Source organism: Heliangelus exortis, chromosome Z, assembly GCF_036169615.1.
Source record: "Heliangelus exortis chromosome Z, bHelExo1.hap1, whole genome shotgun sequence".
Classification (NCBI taxonomy): Eukaryota; Metazoa; Chordata; class Aves; order Apodiformes; family Trochilidae; genus Heliangelus; species Heliangelus exortis.
The window spans coordinates 57572972-57595151 of NC_092454.1; the positions used below are offsets into that span (position 1 = coordinate 57572972).

General features: G+C 38.9%; 1 protein-coding gene across 4 annotated transcripts in view; it reads right to left on the bottom strand.

The window, feature by feature from the left end:
• TNFAIP8 (TNF alpha induced protein 8) overlaps nucleotides 1-22180 on the bottom strand; it is a 59113-nt gene that overhangs the window by 14298 nt on the left and 22635 nt on the right. The window contains exon 1 of one of the 4 annotated variants that reach the window (XM_071731027.1): nucleotides 15264-15316. The exons of 2 other annotated variants lie outside the window; for them this stretch is intronic. In XM_071731027.1, the coding sequence (XP_071587128.1) occupies nucleotide 15264 (1 nt within the window). In that variant the 5' untranslated portion in view covers nucleotides 15265-15316. Of the gene's footprint in view, nucleotides 1-6276; nucleotides 6609-15263; nucleotides 15317-22180 lie in introns of those variants that run through there. One more of the 4 variants, XM_071731024.1, reaches the window with a different exon arrangement.

The following is a 22180-nucleotide window of genomic DNA, read 5'->3' on the forward strand; positions in this document are numbered from 1 at the left end:
ACCTGAAGACTGAAAGTGAACCTAATGGAGAGATCTAACTTTTTACTAAATACTTAACAACATAAGCAAAGCCAGGCTCTTTTGGGGCATACATTGCAAAAATGCAAGGGACAACAGACAAAAGCAGCAGCAAGGCAAATGCTTAGTCAGAATGACCACCTTCACGTCAAGGGCAACAAAATATTGCACATGTTGCTAGAAAAGTGGTGGGACCACCACTCTTGAAGACATTACTGACTTGACTAGAAAAAGCCTAAGCAACCTCATCTAACACTGAATTTCATTCCAACTTGAAAGCTAGTTCTGCCGTGAAAGGAAGGCTGCTTCCAACAACCTCCAGAATTTCCCTGCAGTTGCAGTTATCTATGTTTCTCTGTATCAACGAGACAGCTCGAGGGACTGTATCTCACTTGAAATTAAACATGTGAGTCTTGCAGTTTACTATAGATTAAAAGATCTGGTTGCATAAGTATAATTATATTAATGGAATTTTTTGAAAGCAATCTAGCATTGAACCCAACAATCACAGCTAAATTATTAACCTGTGAAACAGTTTCAGTGATTCTCTGAAGTAACCTACCAGCTACAGCTAGTGCTTATCTGCTTAAATTACCACCTAGTTTCCTCATCTACTCCAATTGCACAAGACTGGCTAAATATATGGGGTATGAAAGTGTTCTGTAGAAGACCATGACTCCAAATGGACTTCTAAACATAGTATACAACAACAACAACAACAAAAAAGCCCAAAAAACAAAACAAAAAACCCAAACCAAACCAAAATAAAACACAACAAAACACACAGTTCATCCCATTAGATACTGAGTCTGCAGAAGAAGCAAAGAGAGCAGGCACCTAATACTATCAGAGAACTAAACTTGAAAGTTACCATGATTTGTCCAGAAAAGTAAAACCAATCAGTCTTCTAATTTTGAAGGCAAGAGAGGCAGAGGTGCTTCTAGAGTTATGTCGTCGAGTCAGTGTTCTTACCAAGAGATTCAAGTGCTTGTGTCTAGATAGAGCTGTGGCAGCTGTACTGCAAACCAACTTTGCTCCTGCCTTCGAAGTCCTTTATCTGCTTCCTCTATCTTGCTCCATTAGATGTACAATCTTCCAAACAACATTTTATAAAATCCAGCAGTTCTGAATTGCATGTGTTCCATAGTCTTATTTCCTCCAAATTTCCCATTGCTCCTTTTTCAGTAAGGTGTTAGCCTCTTCCTTTTCCTTCCATGCCTATTATCTGTGCCTCTAACAATGCTTTCCCTATGAATATGTGATACAGTATTACATTGTTTGGTTTCCTAGTATTTACTGTATCTCATAAGCTTACTTCTTTTTTTCCTTCTTTCATGTACTAAAGTGATACAATTTGTATTTAGCTTGTCATATTAATCATGGATTCTATTAAGATATAGAAAGGATTACATGAAACACCAAATGGTTAAGCATTGCTCTGATTTACAAAACTGTGCTCAGATTTACAGAGCTGTGCACATAATACTTAAGACCCCAGTAATCTTTTCACTATCTTTATCAGCAGCAGACAGGTTATCTATAGAATAAAAAAATCCTCAAAGTCACTAATCTAGATCTCTGACACATCTGCTGGGGACAGATGATTCTTCCTCCTGCTGAACTGAACTTCTCAGACTACTTTGAACAAAAGGCACATTTTCCGCTGGTCTTAAGTGTATTAGTGATATTGCTGTTTTGACAAGAGAAGGCAGATGAAGAGCAGGTGAAACACAGGAAGCTCAGATTTAGTAGTCTTCAGGGTGAGAGTAGAAGGTGGGTCTAATATGTGGGGGTAAGCAGGAACTGCTTATGCTGCTCCCCTCTGGCTTTGTATGGAAAAAATGAGCTCCACTAAAGAGAAGGGGACAATCTCTATCTTTGGCAGCTGTGAAAGCTATCACAATTCACACAACCCCCTTAAGTCCAAAAGTGGACACTGAGACATCCCATTTCTGTTTAATCTTATGTTTTTCATGAAATTTATTCTAATTATGCATGTAAACAGTCTGTAACTTCCTAAGTTTACATGAAATGGGACTGTCATCACCAGGTACATGCTGCCTTTATGTATGGATTATGCTCTACTTGCAATACTCCATTCACCACCATAAAAGCATAAAAGGATCTAACAAATCCTAGTTTTCGAGATAGTGGGATGGAGAATCATACATTACAGCCCCCAATTGCTGTTCTGGAGGGAGTAAGTGGCCTGTAGGAACACAAGAGCTAACAATTTGTAATCTAAATGAACATGATTCTAACCTGGAAAACTTTTACATAACAAGAGGTGACTGCGAACTGTCAAAGCAAATCCACAACTACTTGCAGCACGGAGTACTGACTTCTCAAAACAGCGAGTGCCTTGTGATTTTATAACCCCTGTGTTTTGTGTTCCTAAAACGAAGAAAACAGGTGAGTTCATCCCTCAGTAATCTCATTTGGATTAAAAAATGCTAATTATGTCTAAAAAAGATCTGAGCGCTGGTAGGAATGCAGAGATCTCTCATGAAAAGTGGTACTTAAAACTAAGTATCATGAAGATGAAGTGCAGGCTCTCACTGCTTTCAAGTTTGTAATATAATATCCATCATTTTATATTCTATGTATTACACTTATTCATGTATCTGTTATTATTTTACTGCTCATTTGAGACATTAGATTTATCTCATCTTCAAAATACACAACATCAGACCTGTAAAATGGAGTTGAAGCTTTCTGAAGCATTACATAAATTCCTATTTTCTTCTATTGAAGAAATAATATATAAAGAATCTGATAATAATAGAATGATCTTAATCAGTGTTGGCATCTATTTAAAATGGTATATATATATGTGATACATATTTCTAATATGACAGCATTAAGAATATTTCCTTCAGATTTCAGAAAGGAATTAAATCAAATAACAGCCTTCCTTGGCATATGGCATGCCATGACATGCCACTGTGTAACACCAAATTGAAATCATGCCAGTTAAATGCTATATTATTCTTCTTTAGCATGGTCTGTGTTCCATCCAGTGCAAAAGTAACTGCAAGAAAACATGCCAGGGTTATTTATATCATGACAGTTGTTGGAATCTGTAAATGCACTACAGATTGATACACACCAACACAGACACGCACAGACACAGATTTACCACAGCATTGTGGTATACAGATGAATACAAAGATTGTTCTAATGTTACTAAGCAGCATGACAGAAGAAAGAGAATTGTTTCATGTTATGATTCTAATGTGGATCATGCAGAGATCAAACACAGAAGCTGAAAAGCCCCCATACACTGCTGCATAGCCCATATCCAGCAATTAGTACAAAATACAGTGAATTAATGACTGTCTTCTAGCAATGCCTTTTTACTCCAAGATTCTGCTGGGAACAAGATCTGACTTGAGGTCAAAGACTCCACCTTTATTCAATTAATTATAAAAAAGAAAATCTTCAGGAGTCTACCATTTAAAATGGACCTTGATTTTGTGTTTCATGTTAACACAACGGGTAAAGTTCATTTTTACAGTAGTAAAATGTATGGTCTTCTATCTTTTTAATGCAGATTTTTAAAAACAAACATTGTTAACCCATTAAATTTACTTTCACAGGCACCCCAACATTCTTCAAACACTGCAATTGACATGGATATAGTAGCTGGATATGAAGTATTGCTCACTTCAGCATTAGCTAACTGTCAGAACATATTACATATTTGATGTTCATCCTTAGCCTGCCTTTTCATTAAGGCTGATCTTCCAACACATGGTCCAAGAGTTACACCTGGAAGCTGAAAATGAATTGTGCAAGAGAGCCTTGCACAACCCTTCACCAGGCCATCGCCCCTGATGCTTCCCTGGCCACCTAAGCATCTCTGCTTTAAGCAAAATCAAAATATTGCTAAAAAACACCATTAAATTAATATTTTTCTCCCAGCTTTCTCCTCCTTTCACTTTGTAGCATGTAGCAAATTAACCACTAAGCTTTCTTCGCTAGCTCTAGCCTTGAAATGTACAGAAACTGGTAAAATAATTTCTTTTAATTGTCCAAGTGTACTCTCTACCTCTTCCATAATCAGTCACAGACCTTTCAGCTATTAATTCCCTGGCTAGACCATGGAATTTATGGCTAAATCAGAACTTCTCTTTTAGAGTATATTCAGTCTTACACCGAATGGAAAAATCAACCACCTCCTCTTTGGTAAACCACTTAAAATATTACATATCCTTAGTGTCAAGAGTCTAAGCTCCAAACTCAGTCTGACTTTCTGAAACATCAGTGCTCTTTATGCAAAAAAAAGCATTTCCTGATGAAACAGAACTAACTAGCTGAACAACCTTGAGTCCCTACAAAACATACACCATACCACTACAAACCAACAGGCATTTGACTGTATTTTCCAGTGTTTTGATTAGTGATCTTTCACACTTTATTCAATCAGACTAGGAAAAATAGTGTTTACCTGCTAATCCCAGTCTTTATTTGCATATAACCTCTCCCTCCTTTTCTCATGCATCTTTTGCATTATTCCCTTACAGATGAGAGCATATTACCAGGATACATTTACAGACCAATTGAATAAAGCCCTCATTGACGTCTGTATCTAATCTGCCCACAATAGCAACAGCCTTTATTTTCCTTTCTAACCAATAAAAATCACAAGACAACAAATCCCAAATCTTTTCTCAGCTAAAAATAACTAACCAAAAAGCTACCCAGTCTTTCCTGTCTCAGCCACCTGCTTCATATTCTTTTTTCCCACATGAAGACCCTGGCACCCCAAATTGTTTCAAAAAAAATGAACAGAAAGGCAAAATATTTTCAGAGGATTTTAAGAACTTAATCATCTAAGAAGGTAAGGTTTATTTAAACAAGAAAATTTACATTTCAAATGCAGTCAACTTGGTAAAATTGTCTGGAGCTTCCCACAGAAAACCAGAGGTTCTTGTATGCTATGGCATGCATGTTGATCTCTCTCCTGGTTTAAAACTGAAGGAGAATGCCCACATTGCCATATACTCTGTTTTTCAAACAGTTCCTCCAGAGAAATACTTTTTCCAGTTACGTTTTTTATTAAATCTGTCCTACAGAATCTTCCTGGAAAAAATGCTGCCTTTTAGTTCACCTGTTAATTCAACTGAAGAAAGAAGAGAAAGGAAACAGAATTATTGTTGTAATTCTTATCTGAGCATAGGCTATCATGCTTCATTACTGAGCAGGTTCTATCACCATTATTAGCATTAAGTTTGACCCAGTCCAAACTGACTTCTGCAAATCAACAAACTATTCTTATATGCATGTAAGCAGACAGAAGTCCCTGTTAGTATTACTTTTCAAGTCTGGGAAGTTGTTTAGAGTGTAAAGGGGAAACCATCTGAAACAGTCTGAAAATTTCTTGTTTTCACCAAACAAAATGCTTAGGTTGCCTTACTGCTTGGTTATCTGTTGGGCTTCTAAGATTATTTTTCTAAGTCATACTGGATCTCTGTACGTTTGAGTCTCCCTAAAGACTATTTGTAACCATAAAACGTCAATTCTGTTCTAAGAAACCCAGTGCATAACCCCACCACTGCCCTGCCTTCCTCTTCTGCATAAATGCTCTTTTGTACATAGGCACTTTCAGGAAATTGCCCTCCTCCTCCCCCACTTGCTCCCTACTGTCCTACTGGGGCTCGTACTCCCTCCTGATCAACAGGACGGAATAATTGTATTTTTGTTGGAGCACTTCCAGCTCCTCCACACGTTCCACTCTAGAAGCAGTAAATGAAACCCTGTAGCTTTGGCACACTCCTTTCAGCTTTAAAACACACACGCACACACACACACACACACACACACGCATGCACGCTCACTCATGTGGACAGGGAAGTGAACAACATCAAGCTTATTCCCAAAATAACCTTACACTGCTCCCCCGTGCAAGTTCCTCTTTTGCTGAAAAATACAAAGCTTCCAAACTGAAAAATCTTCCTCTTTCGATATTCTACTACCAGTGTTCTGAAACACTGTTTCTTCCACTTATCAGTATTGCACATGTGGGTGCACTACCATTGCTGAGACAGACTGTAATCCCCAAGTGCCAACACCTCGGTCATTTCGTAACCAGCAAAACTGTCAGAACTTCAGACGATCCTACCAATGTATTTTCCCCTTCCCTTTGAATACCTGAGAGCTAAAGTGAGCACAAACGCTCCTCCATGCTCACAAAAGCACCGCTGGTGATGCAGTCGTGCACGTTCCCTCTCCTGTGAAAATAGTTAGAAACCATACCTTCCTTGGGGTCATCAGCCTCCAAACTCATGGTGTCAGCCACAGGCACTGGGGACCAGATTACAGCTGATGTGCCCACTGAGAAGCAGCAGCAAGTCAACTTCTCAAAAAAAAAAAAAAAAAAAAAAAAAAGAAAAGAAAAAAGAAAAAAGAAAAAAGGAAAGAGGACAGGAGGGTTGGGATTTTAAGGGGAAAAGTCTATGAATTTAGCAAATCACAACTAAGCTACTTGAAAAGGATCCCTCCCCTTTCTCAGCTGCGCCGCAGTGACTGTCTGGAAAACCAGCACCTCCACAGAAACCCTCATTTCACTCGCCAGCAGTCGCCTTTTATGCATGTTATTCTCCCCAGTCTGTAGGAAGGGTGGAGTTTCACTTGTTGCAGCTTGCCAACGTGGTATGAGAAAGCAAGCAGGGGAGACCAAAAAAAGCCCTGAGCATGGAGCAGTGTCTGACAATCAGATTGGGGCTCTCTTAACTTGCAGAAAAATCTAATGTAAAGAAATTACTTTTTAAGACTAAATTATACATTTCAACACTAGTTACTATCTGGAATTACTTCTGTAGCCTCCATAATTACACTGACTAACACAGTATGACTAAATACATGCTTAAAGGATGAGAAGCAGCAGCTTTCTTTCAGGTTGTTTAAGCTAAATAGTTATATTTTCTTTCACTCATGCTCAGTGCATGGTGCTATGTACCCTGAGAAGAGGCAATTCACCTTTCCTTCTTGGAAAAAATACCTGATTTCTCTGTGCAGAGAATGTTTAACTCCAGAAAATGTTTAACTATTGTAGTATATTGTTTTAGAAGACAGCAAAAGAACTCGGCTCTTTGCAGCCACCCCCCACCTCAGCATGCATCATACACGCCTTCGCAGTAAAATCAGGGGAAATTACTTGGAAGCCTATTTTTCCACTGGCACAGCCTCCAGTAAAATCACTGTCAAAAGGAACCATCTTTTCCTACTTACTCATATAATATATTTTCAGCACAGTGAACAGGACAAAACCTCTGTGAAAACGTGACTGCTCACACAAGAAGAAAAGTATGATCTCACAGAAGTCCTGACAGTGCTGCCAGCACCAATATGCCACCAAATTCCCACCTAAGTCCCCCTCCCAGGGTTAAATGTGTGTGCCTGAAGGGTTGTTTGTGGAAGTAACACTATTACCAGCAAACTCCTTACTGGACTTAAGTGTAAATAAGTGTATTTCAGGATGAAGTCAGAAACAGCAAAGCTGTCAGCTAGACAAAATTAGGGCATGCAGGGAAAAAAATATAAATTATCTTTATTGTAACATTCAGCTGTATTATTTAAATTTTAGGGGACAGCTGTAAGTAGCTAGGATGGTCTCATAAGTAAAAGGTATGAAGTCAGAAAGGGTGGTGTGAATTCTTCAGCAATGGCAAAGTTGCTTTGGGGTGTGGGGTAAATAATACCTCAGAGCAACTTTTCTCCTATTTTGAGTGAGTTTATTTATGATAGGGACTGTCCTTTGCCATGTACTTTTCCCATGCCTAAGAAAGACAGACATTTTAGCTGAATGCTCTTGGTGACACTGGCAACTTTTTATTTTGCAGTAGACACAACAACGTGGGTCAATTAAGGACATTCCTTGAGAGACTGTCTGTCTTCTACAGGCTTCATCATCTCCTGCAGTGTGACAAAGCGCAGCAGCTGCATACTTCTAAACACAGAAAATTAAAGTGTGTATTACCCTACATCTTATCACAGAATTAAAATTACAACACTAGACCAGCATGTAGTGATGGGACAATGGGTAACGGTTTTAAGAGGGAAAAGGGTAGATTTAGGTTACACATTAGGAAAAAATTAGTTCCTGTGAAAGTGAAGAAACACTGGACAGGCTGTCCAGGATGGTTGTGAATGGTCCCTCCCTGGAAGGGTTCAAGGCCAGGCTGGACGGGGTTTTCATCAACCTGGTCTAGTCAGAGGTGTCCTTGCCCATGTAGGGAGGCTGGAAATAGGTGATCCTAAAGGTGCCTTCCAACCCAAACTATTCTATGATTTTCATACTAAGTACTGCTCAGCAAATGGAAGCTACTGAACAGTCAGGAAGCCCCACACAGGAAAGAGGAGTAACAGGAAGAAAAACAGTGTTATTACAGATGAACTATGATAGTTTTGGGGGTCCTTTAGTCAAAGGGAGTGTTGGAGTGTTGGTAGGTAAAGAGATAAACAAGCCAGAATACAAATCAGTATCAAGAGCCCTGTGTGATGAGATTTACACACAAGATGACTGACTTTGGTTATTTTAGATGGCAGACAGACACGGAGATAATCCCAGAATTACAGAATCATAGAATGGCCTGGATTGGAAAGAACATTAAAGATCATCAAGTTACAACCACGTGCATGAGAAGGGACACCTCTCACTAGATCAGGTTACTCAAAGCCCCATCCAACCTGGCCTTGAACTCTTGCAAGGAATAGGCAATGAACTTGTAGTTAAATGGCAGCAAATTTCGCAAATTAAGATTTCTCAAGGTGTTCAGAAACTTCAGACCTCTCTGGTCTAACAACAAAAATCTGATTACTTTGCTTTGTTTCCTACCTACAGAGCCAAGATCACATCTACTCACTCAGCCCTGTTCCTCCTGCACAAAGGGGCTCAGTTCAGACTCCAGAAATAGTATTTTATGTTTCAATTCAGTTGTTATGCTTCTTAAAAACACATGTATTGGCTGAAAAGACCCCAACCAGATTGGAGTGTTTAGGTAGTGTCCAAACCAGGACAGTAAGTAACTTTTTGATCTTTGGCTAAGCAGCAACTTGTAATGGCATTTGGTTGTGAGGACATTATCACTTTCTTTAGAGTCTCCACACTATGAATTTTACACCGAAGACAAATAAAAATAACAGAATAAGGCAATTAAATATTAAACAGAGTCCACGGACAACACCAGAGCCCACGTAAGGGACCACACTGATTCAGCTGCAGGGAAGAGCCAGTTACCAAAGTATCCAGACTGCTTTTTGATCCCCTGGTGAGTAAACAGCCTGGAAGCTTAAAAACCTCGCCCCTCTTTAATTGTAAACTCTGCATTTGATATGGAATAGTAAGAAAAAAAAAACCCAACAAACAAATAATGACAAAAACTCCAAAAGCAAAATCAGTAGATACACCTACATTTCATAGGGCAGATTCTCTTAGGGAAAAGTAACTCCGAAAATGAAGGGCTCAAAACTCACCACACATTTAGATAGAGGCTGTCTTGGAGAAAAGGCCAGAATTCCCAGAGAAAATGAAACCTTTTGTGTGGCACACATAACAAAAAGGGTTTACATACAAACTACAGAGTCTTCAAGTCTAAAGGACATGAACCTGAATAAGACACAGAAGTCCAATGAAGTATGGTCCTTTACACCCTTCTCTACTGGAACAAAAAAATTCTGGTTTTACTTTACCAAAAGCTTAGTTGGTTTTGTTATGGCTTTAGCTCATAATTTGTAAACTGTTCCCACTTCTGCAAACACCAAGGCAAGTTTACCATAGAATGAAGAAGGCTGTAAGAAGGCCTTGGCTTAATACTGCAAGATACAGGGCATTGTGAAAGAATGGGTTGCTGTGTCAGCACATCCCCAGCCTAGCTAAAAACATGCTCATGTTTTGTGCACTGTTTACAGAAGCATTTTCTTATTAGATACACAGGTGGCAAATCCTATTACATATTTTATAAATATTTTATATAAATAATAAGAGTCATAGTAGCAAAAATTTTGCTAGATTTACTGCCAAGAAGATTCAGGAGCTGAACACTGAACTGTCAGAACAGACTGTAATGTTTTGTTTCACAAGAAAGAGGAAATAGTACCAATACATGAAAAGGATTGGGAAGAAGCTTTCAAGAGGAGGCAGCTGTCATGGAAGCTAGGATATATCTTACACTGCAAAAAAACCAAGTGGTAATTTAACACTTAAGACATTACATATTCATGTTGGTTTGGGGTTTTTTTGTTTGGTTGGTTGTTTTTTTGTTTGTTTTTGTTTTTTGGGTTTTTTAAACCTCCCCCTCCTTGGTCAACATAGAGATGTTTGGTGATAAATTCTGCTCCTACAGAATGCCACCTTCAGTGGACTGCAAACTTTTAAACAATAAAAATAAGCTCCATGCCCATGCCAAACTTCAGCTCCTTCCTGTAGAGATTTTCGTTCCCATGAATTAGAAAGCATAGAGAATGCTGCATGAAGTAATGATAATAAAGTAAAAGTGTTGCACCAGGTTGTCCCATGGAAGGCTGTATAGTGAAAGGACTGGCTTTCACAGTAATACCAGAAAAAAAGGTTTTCAACCAACTGTTTTCATGGAGTAACACAAAGATACCACACTTCAGTGTATAACCTGGGTATTACTTAAACTTTCCCATTTAGCAGTTATGCAGTAATCAAGGAAAGCTTACAGTATCTCTCTTCTGCAGCCCCAACAAGTTGTACCTCATACAAGAGGTTTGGGTTGAAATATTTTCAACTTTGAACACTCTTCCATGTGTGTGTATTACAGGTACCTAATCTAAGTTTTCACACAGATCAAGAACAACATTGTATAGTGTCCTGAAGCTCTCATCTATTATTTCTTCATATGTATAATTTACAAAATGTAATGAGAAATTATGTGATACATCCATTATTGTCAATGCATTTCACCAGTTGTCAATTATTTCAACTTTTCTCCAACTATTGTTTTGAAAGGGAAAGAGATCAAGATTTTTTTGTTTCTCTCCAAGATATCCAAAGCAGAAATAAATGAAGCAGGTCTTGTCTGCACACTTTTTGGGAACATTCAAAGACATTGCCTTATCAGAAAAGCAACAAGACATTTATACAGTACCACAGAAAAACAGCACAAGACAAAAAAAGAGAGGACAAATTGTTAAATTCAAAAGCATGGAAGCCACATTCACATTTTATTAAGAAATTAAGCATAGGTGCCTCTTCTGCAAGTGGTATCTTATTAGCTTGTAGATTTTACCAGAAAGATCTTTTTATAGAAGTTATTGATTGAGTAAACAGCTAAAAATAACACAGAAGCGTGCTCACAACTTGCTTCATTGGTCCTTTTCTACATTTCTTATAGTACTACTATGAGCTTTTTTCTGGTAGGCAGACTACAAAAACTTTCTAGATGCACAATTTTTTTTAATTTCTTCTCTATGAGTTGAGAGTGGTGGATGAGCTTTTTGTCATCCCTACAGAGCACTGAAATCTTGCATTACAAAGAAAGGCACTCTGGACTTCTAGGGTGCAGAAATACACCTGGCAGGCACCCCCCCAGGTGTCAAACAGAGCAGCCCTGACCTGCTGCCTGTTCTTTCTGCTGCTGCCACACACAGATGTCATGTGTGTGCCAAGGTGCACAGAGACATCATGTGTGCACGGGGGTGCACAGGGAGAGAAAAGGTGTCGGGGCGGGGGGGGAGGGAGGAAGCAGGAAAAAGGTAAAAATTCTTCTTGCATTCTATCTAAGTTGTGCTGCTTTCAGTTATGCACTTCAACAGTTACACAGAGATTCAAATTAGCAAACCATGAAACTGTTTTAATGCTATTTCCTAACCCAGAAGTAGAGCAACTCCATCTGTAGTTATGCTACTCCTGTTATTGCAAAAGAGAGTGCAATATGCAGTCCGTATACTGTGAGCACACCAAAACCAAATTCCAGCACTCATGCAATTTTTTTTTTAATTTGGGGTTTAATTTTAAATTACAATAAAAGAAGACTTGATTAGCTGTGTGATTTTCGTAGCACTGTTTATACAGTCCTGTAACTAAAATAGGTACAAAAGCCCATCTGTTGTTGCTGTATCCAGACTTCACTCCTGATTTCTATTTATTATCTTCTACCATAAACACATATATCAGTATAATCTTCTGATCGATGTCAGAAATATGTTTTCAGCACACACAATTAACTGTTTTCATACAACAACACAGCTATAATATCTCAGTTATCTGTGGTGAAGAATTTTCAAGCAATTTATCTCAGCATGCATAAAACTCATAACAGGTATGGTTTTCACCGTGGGAAAATTTAGTCTACAGAAAGCTATAGAGATAAAATAAACCCAAATATTACCAGTTCGATACATAAGCCAGATCTAAAAAATATGGGTAAACCTGGTTTTGGCCTGATTGTCACTGCTTGGTATCCTTTACCATTTAATTGTCTTTCCCCTTTGCACAACAGACTTCAGACCCAGTCAGATGATGCTTGCGGTAACTGTTGAAGCACTCACAATACTTCCACCTACTGGACAGATCCACAAACATACTCAGGTCCATTTTTCCATCATGTGGTTAATGAATTATAGGAAGTCCATCCCGAAGGGCACAGGAAACTCCTCAACAGCTTCTGCACCATATTTGGGATCCAGCACTTCATCCTGTTCTCCCTCCTCCCCTGTGCTGCCCTTGCCTATTTCTATATACCTGTGCAGTAGCCATTCTCCACCTGAGAGTGGTTTATTGAGGTCTTTCCATTCTTTAATTTCCAAATGGCAAGAGCAATATATGGCAAATCTAGTGCCAAATGAACCCAAAATGCACTGTTAGTGTGGCCTTAAGTCAAAGAGACACTTAGGACTTTACCACAGAGTAAACTGTACAGAAGTATGTCTAGAGATCTCTTTTCTGATAATGAACTAGAAGAATACCCTGCAGTATAGGGTGACAAAGGATTCACAATGATCTCACCAAATTAGGGATAGGAAGAAGCTGTATGTATGGGACAGATACTGGTTTCTACATGGATGCACTAGAACTTGTTCCTCACCTCAGCTCTCCCCATTCAGACCAGACAGGGTAGGATGATACATGCACAAAAGACTTCATGAAGATGGACCTGCTGAATACTGAACATAACTGCTGTGAAATTTGCAAGCCCTGTTAGTCTCATCTGTACAATTTACACTCTCCATCTATACAATACCCACAAGCATGCCTGGTTTTTCACCACTGCCAGCCTGAGATAATAGTGCTCCTGGAGTGTATGATTAACCAGGTACTTAAAGTATGGCAGGGATGCCAACAGAAAAGAAAACTTAATAAATACTGCCTTAAAAAGAAAGGGGTTTGTTCGTATACAAGCAGGGTACATATGGGAAAACACGTGTCTCACTTTGCAAGGTCCCGAAAGAACGATCCAAGTGCTTTTCTAATGCATAATCAAACTGTGCCCTTTTTCTTTTAGATGCCAAAGCCACTAATCATGCAAACAGTCAAAACAACACTTGCATATAAAATGAAATATGGTCTAGATAAAATCTCAAATCAAACAAAACAAACAAACAAAAAAATCCAAGCTATGAGAATGATCTCCTTTTAGTTCAAATTTAAATAAGAGATTAAAAGAAGGATTTAAACAGATAGTAAACCTAAGCAGAGTCTGCTCTATAAAAATTCAGTTCAGGGATCATTTATGTTCACAAGCCAGATGTACCTAATTATATGGTGCTCATTCAAAAAAACACATTGATTTCTGTATGTTCCAAACTGGTTTGAAATCGGTTTACTATCTGCCTAAAACTTAGACTGAAGCCATATTAAGAATCCGGAAAAGTACTTGCAAGAACAGGATTCCTTTTGGGAAAATATTAACTAAGACTATGCTGAACAAGTCAGTTCCTAGTACCAGAAGCAAAGGGCAGGAAGAAAAGTTGAACAGCTGCATGTGTTACCCACTTAAACATTTCATATTGCAGCTCATACAAAAAGATTGAAATTGTGTTTTATTGGTACGTGCTGGAGGGCAGGTTTTTAGGTACCTGTAAATCACTTTTCTAGCTTCAAAGTCAGTGGCAGCCTTTTCTCTCCACAAGACAGGCATGATTGTTTTGCATGCAGGCAGTGGATAGATCAAGAGATAGTGGGTAGTTTGGAGAAAAAGTGGATGAAAGAGAAGTCAGGACCGGAGAAGGTCTTCTCTATTTCAGGAATTCACATAGGCAAAGGGAGTCTCTTTGTCCTGCAATCATCTTGTGAAGAAGAGGTCACACTGATTCAGGTCCTAGGTCCCCAGCAACGTACAGACACGGTGAAAGAGCCATAGGGGAAGTCAGCATGGGAAAGATGAGTCCCAGCTTTTATCTAATCACTGGAAATCCTGGTGGCCCCTTGCCTGATGTCTAACAGTGATATGAGGTCTGATGACAAGAAGTTACAAACATCACTAGTACATAGAATTAAAATGCCCATCATAACCAAGGAATGCCATGGATAAAGATTGCAGGCACAACCTTCACTAAGCCTGCAAAACATCCCTTTTAAATTTAAGAACTAAAATGGCAGAGAAAGCATGGCTTATCTAAAATTAGACAATATTAGTTATTTCTGTGAGCACTGTAAGCCTGTGTTTATTTGGGTAGATCCTCCATAATCTTCTCTTCCCAGGTATTAGTCAGTTTTTATTTTTTCTGTATGTCAATTAAAACCTTAGTAGACACTTTTTTAAAATGCTGTTGATTTATAGTAACAAAAATCTAATAAGGCAAATTAGAATATTCTAGTTTAATGAGTGTTGGTAGAGACACTTGACTATCATGTTTTTCAGAAATTTGAGAAAATAAACCAAATACTAAATCTAAGTTTTTTAATTCCAGGCTGCCTTGAAGCATTTCATCCTAAATGTACATATAAATGCAGGCACATTCCCCATGGGAAAGCATGAAGCAGGAAACAATGCTGTATAAGCACATAAGGTTTTGCCCAACATCTTTATCCATATTTTAAGACAACATAGCATTACCAACTTTTTCAACTCTGTAAGTGAAAATGGAAAAAATAAATCTCCATTCTTTATCAAATACCAGACTTGACATGCTGGCCTTAACTGTGAAACTAGAAGAATGGTACTAAATACATTAACTGAAAGCACTACTGCATCATCTATTCAGCAGAAAGCTCCTGTGTTCACTTGGCTATAAAGCTGTTCCACTCAAAGTGGATTTTTATATCCAAACAGGCTTACTTGTATCTCAGAGCAGTTGACTGCAGGTAGAAAACAGCAGCAAGTCTAGCTGAAGAACAGAAGAGCAGAGGTGAAATGTATCATTATGAGGCCAGGCTACAAATATATTTGACTCAAAACTGCAACACCTTACCAAAACAAATAATTCCAACACCTATGTAACAACTTATTTTCAACATCAGGAAAAAGCCAGCAGAAGCTTACCTAACCACAAACACTGAATGTGTTTGGGCAACATAATACTAAAGCTATCATGTTTCCCCATTTCCTGAGAGTTTGGTTTCACAATCCTGTGTGGTTTTGACTCCACAGTTTACACTGTAAATGTAGACTGACCTTCAAGCTCCAAGAGAAAGAAAGGAGAAATTTCACTTCAAAAATCAAAGGCATGACAAAACACACAAGCATAGCCATTCCATCAGTATTTACAGGCTCTTGATCCCACTGACTGTAAGGTAGAAATGGAAACTCCTACAGTGGGCTAATTCCAATTTTAATCAGAAACAAGTGAAATACTAACACTTCCCAGTGAATGAGTAGTGAAATAATGAAAAGGAAAAAAAACCTCACTGCATGAAAATATGCAAGTATCTGACTCAAATAAAGAAATATGTTTCAATATAATGTTTGAATAGAAACACACTCCACATTTTTTTTTAAATTGCTAATCAAAACTGGTATTTTGTGATAATTGCTTTCTGATGAGCAGTGATGCTTTGGCTTAGAGTCATGAACTGGATAAATTTTTGTATTTCTCAGTAAGATTTCTTCTCCTGGTTGAGTATGAAAGTATATTCAGCATGAAATGTTGCATTTTTAAGTGATAGTGTATGTCTCCTGCATCACTCCGGATTACACGTTTCTGTGGAGCCTCTACTGCTGATGCATGCATACACAGAATACCTATGGGGTGCCTATTGAGTACCTACTTTTCCAGATCCTTCGAAATACAATATTTACAAATATTTACCTTTCAAAAAGTGTTACACATTGATGCCACCTCCTTCCTTTAAATACAGCTTAAAAATTCTTTGCAGAATTATAGATGTACATGGGCCATTGTGTACAACGAAAACCAGAAACCAGTTATAGCTGATGTTTGTGCAACAAAGATCTGGAAGAAACGAATGTATCTGATGATCACAGAGATTTATGCTCATCTTAACCTCATGTCCAACTTCAAGCTATCTATGTTTTTTCATCAAATGATTTCTAAATGAAATCAGAACTGAACCGAGCTTGAGATTCTCAACTTAGACAAGACTAAGACTTGAAATAAGAAACTTTTTATCATCTTGAATCTGTTCCCAACCTCATCTTATAAATTAAAAAAAACAAAACAAACCCCACAGCTGATACTTGGCATGTATTAGCAAGTTCCATGCATCGGAAGGGGCTGCTTCAGAGGTAAAAGCTCCAGTATACAAGTTTTGGGGTGACACAGGCACTGCCTTTCCTTTTGAAGCCTCTCTACAGAGAGGAACTGGGGCCTCATTTGATGCCAACCTCTCCTACTGATGCTCAGGCAAACCCTTCCCTAAACCAGTGGCTTTGAATCCTACATTAGTTGGCCAGCTCCCTCCAGAGGTCCTGACATCCAACCTAGAGCTGTGGGCTAAAATCCCTCAGTGAGTAAGACAGAAGTTTTTTCCTCCTCAAATCTCCTATGGAATACTTCCAGGTATAAATCAACAGATTCCCATTTTCATATAGTACTGGTTTCATAGGGTAAAAACTACTGTAACTACAAATACATACTCTAAAATTGCCAGTACTATTAAGTTAATAACTCACAGGTATTTTATACTAAAACTCAAGCTAGACATAAATGTTATTTTGACTAAGACAAACAAAACCCTATCTTCTGTATCTGAGCAGAACTGCCATCCCCCAACAAATACATACTATGTCTCTGCATTAAATCAGAGACCAGCTATTGATCAAAATGTCTGGTATGCCTCCATCAAAAAAAAAGTTAGCAATATTATGGAAGATAAAGGTAGAAACAGGTAGAAACAAAAACCATCAACATCTTGTGCCTGTGAAGGCACCTGCGAGGCTCTTGTACTTGTGATGCCCGATGTTCCCTAAAAATTAAATATGTATTTCTATTTTTACATGCAGTTTAGTGACTATAAAATTTGGGGGATCAGTTGCATTAGAGAAATTAACAAATGAATTTTAGGCCAAATGCCTGTATTAAGTGCTTACACTCAGTGAATGTACGTAGCATTCTCTCACAATCCTGTGCTATCATTCTGGTCTGTATAAACCTTGATTCATTACAAAATAGCATAGCAAAATTAAACAATTACCTGCTTTGTTATATTTCAGAAATAATCCCAGCATGCACATTTCATCCTATACTATGCTATAGTGCTTTCCAAATCCCACTCTGCTGTACTCCAGTGTAAATGTTACCGGTTACAAGTGTGTATGTCACCAGCAGCCAATGGTTTCAAGAAGTATTGTCAACTCACATCATGACTAAGCACGACCAGACCTGGTCACAGCTGTGCTCACACCTCCTCCCTCCAGGACACAAACAGCTGGAACATGATGCCACATCATCAGTTTCTTTATAATCTTTGAATCCCAAAATCAGTTGACAGCACTTGAGGCAGAAAGACAGAAGACTATGATCTTGAAGATGGAATGTATCTGAAATAAAGTCTAGTAAGTAATAAACAGCCTTCATGTCTCCCTCAAGATCATTCATACCCCCCCTTGTTTTACTGCAGAAGAAACATTGGACCAGACATGGTTGCAGTCTTGAAAGGCTCCCTTGCAAAAGAAATTAATGCCTGATTAAGGTGCTCTGTGAAACACTATCCCTGATCTAAGAAATATACTAAGGAACCCAACTGACCCCCGACAGGAAGACACAGGTTATCATTTGCATTTAAACACTCAATTAAATTTTAACACTGCATTTCAAATTGTCAAATGTGCCTCCTGGGAAAACCATGAGAAACCCACACATCCATGTGGCTGGAACAGGCCAGATAACAAAAGTGGAAGCATTTGGGAAGAGAAGCACTTTCAGGATTCCCGAGGTTTTTTGAAGAAAAGGCAGAAATGCCCATCAGAAACATGTACTTCAGACTGAGGATGCAGGAAGGCATTCAGTTCCAATGCTAGGAATTAATGGGGTGAAAAAATGTAAAAGTCAACTGTTTTAAAAGTAAAAAGAAAGGTAAGCCTTAGGCATTCTTAATTCAAAACATGTTATCCTTAAACTTTGCCCTGAGCATCTCACTAGCAGCAAGGATTTTTAAGTAAACTGAGTTATGTAAGATAACTTCTCAAAAGTCAATGACTTCCTTACAAAGGAGAAAGACCTCCTACTTCTGTTCATGCTATATATTGCAGTTGTCAACTGTCAACACTAAAGCATGACAGCTGTTGATTCAGAGGGAAACTTCTAGACAGCCCTCTGAACAACATGGAGCTCCTGTGCAGAGGTATACAGGAATGCTCTGTCCTAACCACTTCCATGTCATCAGAATCTGGATGGACAGCTCCCCAGAAACCTTGTCTAGCCTTGTGACATTCAGAAAGAACTAAAAATTCTGAGAAAGACAGCTATCTTGAGGGACTGCTGATGCCTTTGATCAATTTATGTGGAATATAGCATGAAATACTATGTCATCACACATACCCCTATAGTTTAGGTGGAATGTCATATACATAAGAAGCAATGTTCATGATCACATCAGTGCTAGTGAAATTGAAAATTTACAGGCTGTGTTCAAATGCAAACTGAGAGGAAGAATAAAAACACGTCATTTCTGGCTGGTGTTCAGAGACGTGACAGTGAGATACAGTTGGGCGCAAAGGCAGGAAACAGTCTCTAATAGCAACAGACTGTTTCCTTTTCTGAATATATAGATGAGTACACATGGTCCTAATATTAAAAAACAGAGGCAAAGTTTGCTTTCTGTTTTCTGTTTTACTACAGAGGCAGTAGCTTGAGAAAGTTAAAACTCTCTTAGATTCTTTCAGAGACAGAGCAGAAACTGAAGAGGAACTCCTCCTAGTAAAGCTTTAAGTCCTTGCTGTTGTGACTCCAACACCTCTTGCAGGAAAAATTCAAAGCAAGATGATCTTCTGGAAAAGTAATGCAGCCAGCTTACCTCTTTGAGAAAATGGAGTTACTTTAAGCACTAAAGTCTAGTAAATTTAAACCGCTATGCTGACAGAAACAATTTCAATTTACAGTGCTAATCTGTACAGTAGCTTGGAAATACAAGTTTTACCACAAACACAAAGATACATACAGATTTTTGCCAAAAACGCAGAATAAAGCTGCCAGTTATTTTTCATAGTCAACAGCAATGAGAGAAATCAGCTCAAGACAGATAAAGAAGTCATCACGGGGTTAAGGAGTAAAACCATGTGAAACTCATTTTCCAGAAATTTTATATATGTAGAGTATGGTGATACTCGTCACATCTGACACTTGACAGCAGCCTACACCAATCCCCATATCAAGCAGATACCAGGCAAAAACCTCAGAGCTTTTATCAAATTCCACAGACATGTTACCATATATTTCAACACCTTTGGGCAAGTCCCCAGGATCTTTCATGACAGCAACAGGTGCTGGATGCCACCCTTGGCTGAGGAGTCAGAGAGGATGCTATTTGAAATAGCACTCTACTGCAGCAGTAAGGGTAAGGAAGTATGGTTACTTCCTCTCTTGTGTCTGTATAACCTCAAGATAAAGCATCTTGAGGTTCTATGAATACAAATAAACTTTAAAATTATTTCTTTTTTAAATTATTTTTTAACAGAGTGAGGCAGACATACTTCAATAACAATAATACAGAAATTATAACTCTGGTTTGTTCACTGAAAATTTCACTATGGAAACATGACTGTTTCTAGACATTACAGGGTTTTTATGCTGATGTTCAAATGGCCAACTTAAAAGAAAATCCTTTTTTCACTTAAAAGAAAATCCTTTTCCACGAAGGAGGTGAAAGTTAAAAGCCTGATTAAATTCTAAGATGAGTTGTGGTAAAATAATGTACTAGAGTTTGTTCCACTCTTACTGTAACAGTCATCAAAATCACAGAATTGTTAAAGCTGAAAGGGATCTGCTGAAATCACCCAGTTCAAGCCCACGGCTAAAGCAGGTTGTCCCAGATCACATCCAGTTGGGCTTTGAACAGTTCTGCAACCCTCCAGGGCATGCCATTCCACTGTCAGACCACCTCACAGTACTAAAGTGTGTTCCTGTGTTCCTGTGATGCCTTACACATTTCAATTTGTGCCCAAGGCCTATTGTCCTGTTATGGTTTGAGGGAGCACAGGCTAATTTTATGATATTGATATGAGGGCCTAGAGAGAGGATGTTTAGGATGCCAAAGGATCCAGGGGTCAGAACAGAGAGGGGTCAGTGTTCCCTCCCATTTCCAGCCAAATCCTGAAAAAGCCAGGAGGGAGGGAAGTCTCCACCCTTTCTGCTCCTTTCTTCCTTGCTGCTTTGCTGCACTTGTAGGTCATAGAGAGATGATCCTTCTCTTTGTTATCAGCTCGCTACAATCTCAGCAGGACCTGAATCCAGCAGGTGCTGGGAAGAAACTTTGGCAATGGACTGGCAGCCACTTTTATCAGCAATCATCGGAACTGGGATTTGTATATATTTGTTCCTTATCCCCTGTGTTACAATCCCTTCCCTTTTCTACTAAATCTGTTCTAGTTTTAACTTTGAAGTTTCTCTTCCTTATTGCCCTTCTATCTTCCCCTGGAAAGGTGGAAAGGAATAACAAAGAACAGTTCAGTTCTCTGGGCTTTGGTTTGCCCTATTAAACTGGGACATCCTGTCACTGGCACTCCGGAGAAGAATCTGAGTTCCTCTTCTTCATTGTTAATATTTCTCTAAGGCTTCTCTTCCAGCTTGACGGCTCTCTTGGTCTCTCTTCACATGAAGAGTCCCTTAATTTTTACGATTCTTTGTTGGACTTGTCCCAGTAAGTTCCTGCCTTCCTCATAGTAATGCAGTCCCGAATCCCTGCAAGCCTTAGCCACAAGGGGACATTGCTGGCACATACTCAGCTTGGTGCTCACCAGGACTCACAGGTCTTTCTCTACAAAGCTGCTCTTCACTCTCTCACGCATCCACATGTACTTGTGCATGTGATTACTCCTCCTCAGATAAAGGACTTAGCACTTCCCCCTGATGAATTTTATGAGAGTTCTTTCAGCCTAATTCTACAGCCTGCCCAAGTCCCTGTGGATAGCAGTGAAACCAGCTGCTGTACCAACCACTCCTCCCAGTTTTGTACCATCTGCAAACTTATTGAGGGTGCACTCTGTCCCAGCACCCAAGCCATTAATGAAAAGGTTGAACAGAACTGGCCCAATTATCAATCCCAATGGTACATCACTAGTAACCTGCCTCCAACTGGACCTTGCCCCACTGACTACAACTCTCTGGAATGCTCAGTCAGTTTTCAAACCTCCTTACTAAGCACTTACCTAAGCACTACTTTGCTGATTTGTCAAGAAGGGTGTATGGGAGACTGATAGTGTCAAAAGCTTTATCAAAGTTAAGGCAAATGATGTCCACTCCTGTCCCCTCATCTAACAAGTCACCTTGCTGTAGAAGACCATAAGGTCAGGTTAAGCATAATTTCCCCTCTGAAAATCTATGGTAACCATAAATTCCCTTTTTGTCTTTAAATGCATTTGGAAATGCTTTCCAGAAGCATTTTCTCCATCATCTTCACAGGAACTGAAGGGACCTTGTCCTGCCTCTGTTTCCCCAGATCTTCCCTCTCACAGACACAAGTGGCATTTGCTTTCTTTCAGTCTCTAGGAACCACTTTCAGTTGCCATAAAAGAAGTTAGATGAAATTGGCCCTACAATGGCATCAGCCAGCTCTCTCATAGAATCATAGAATTGGCTG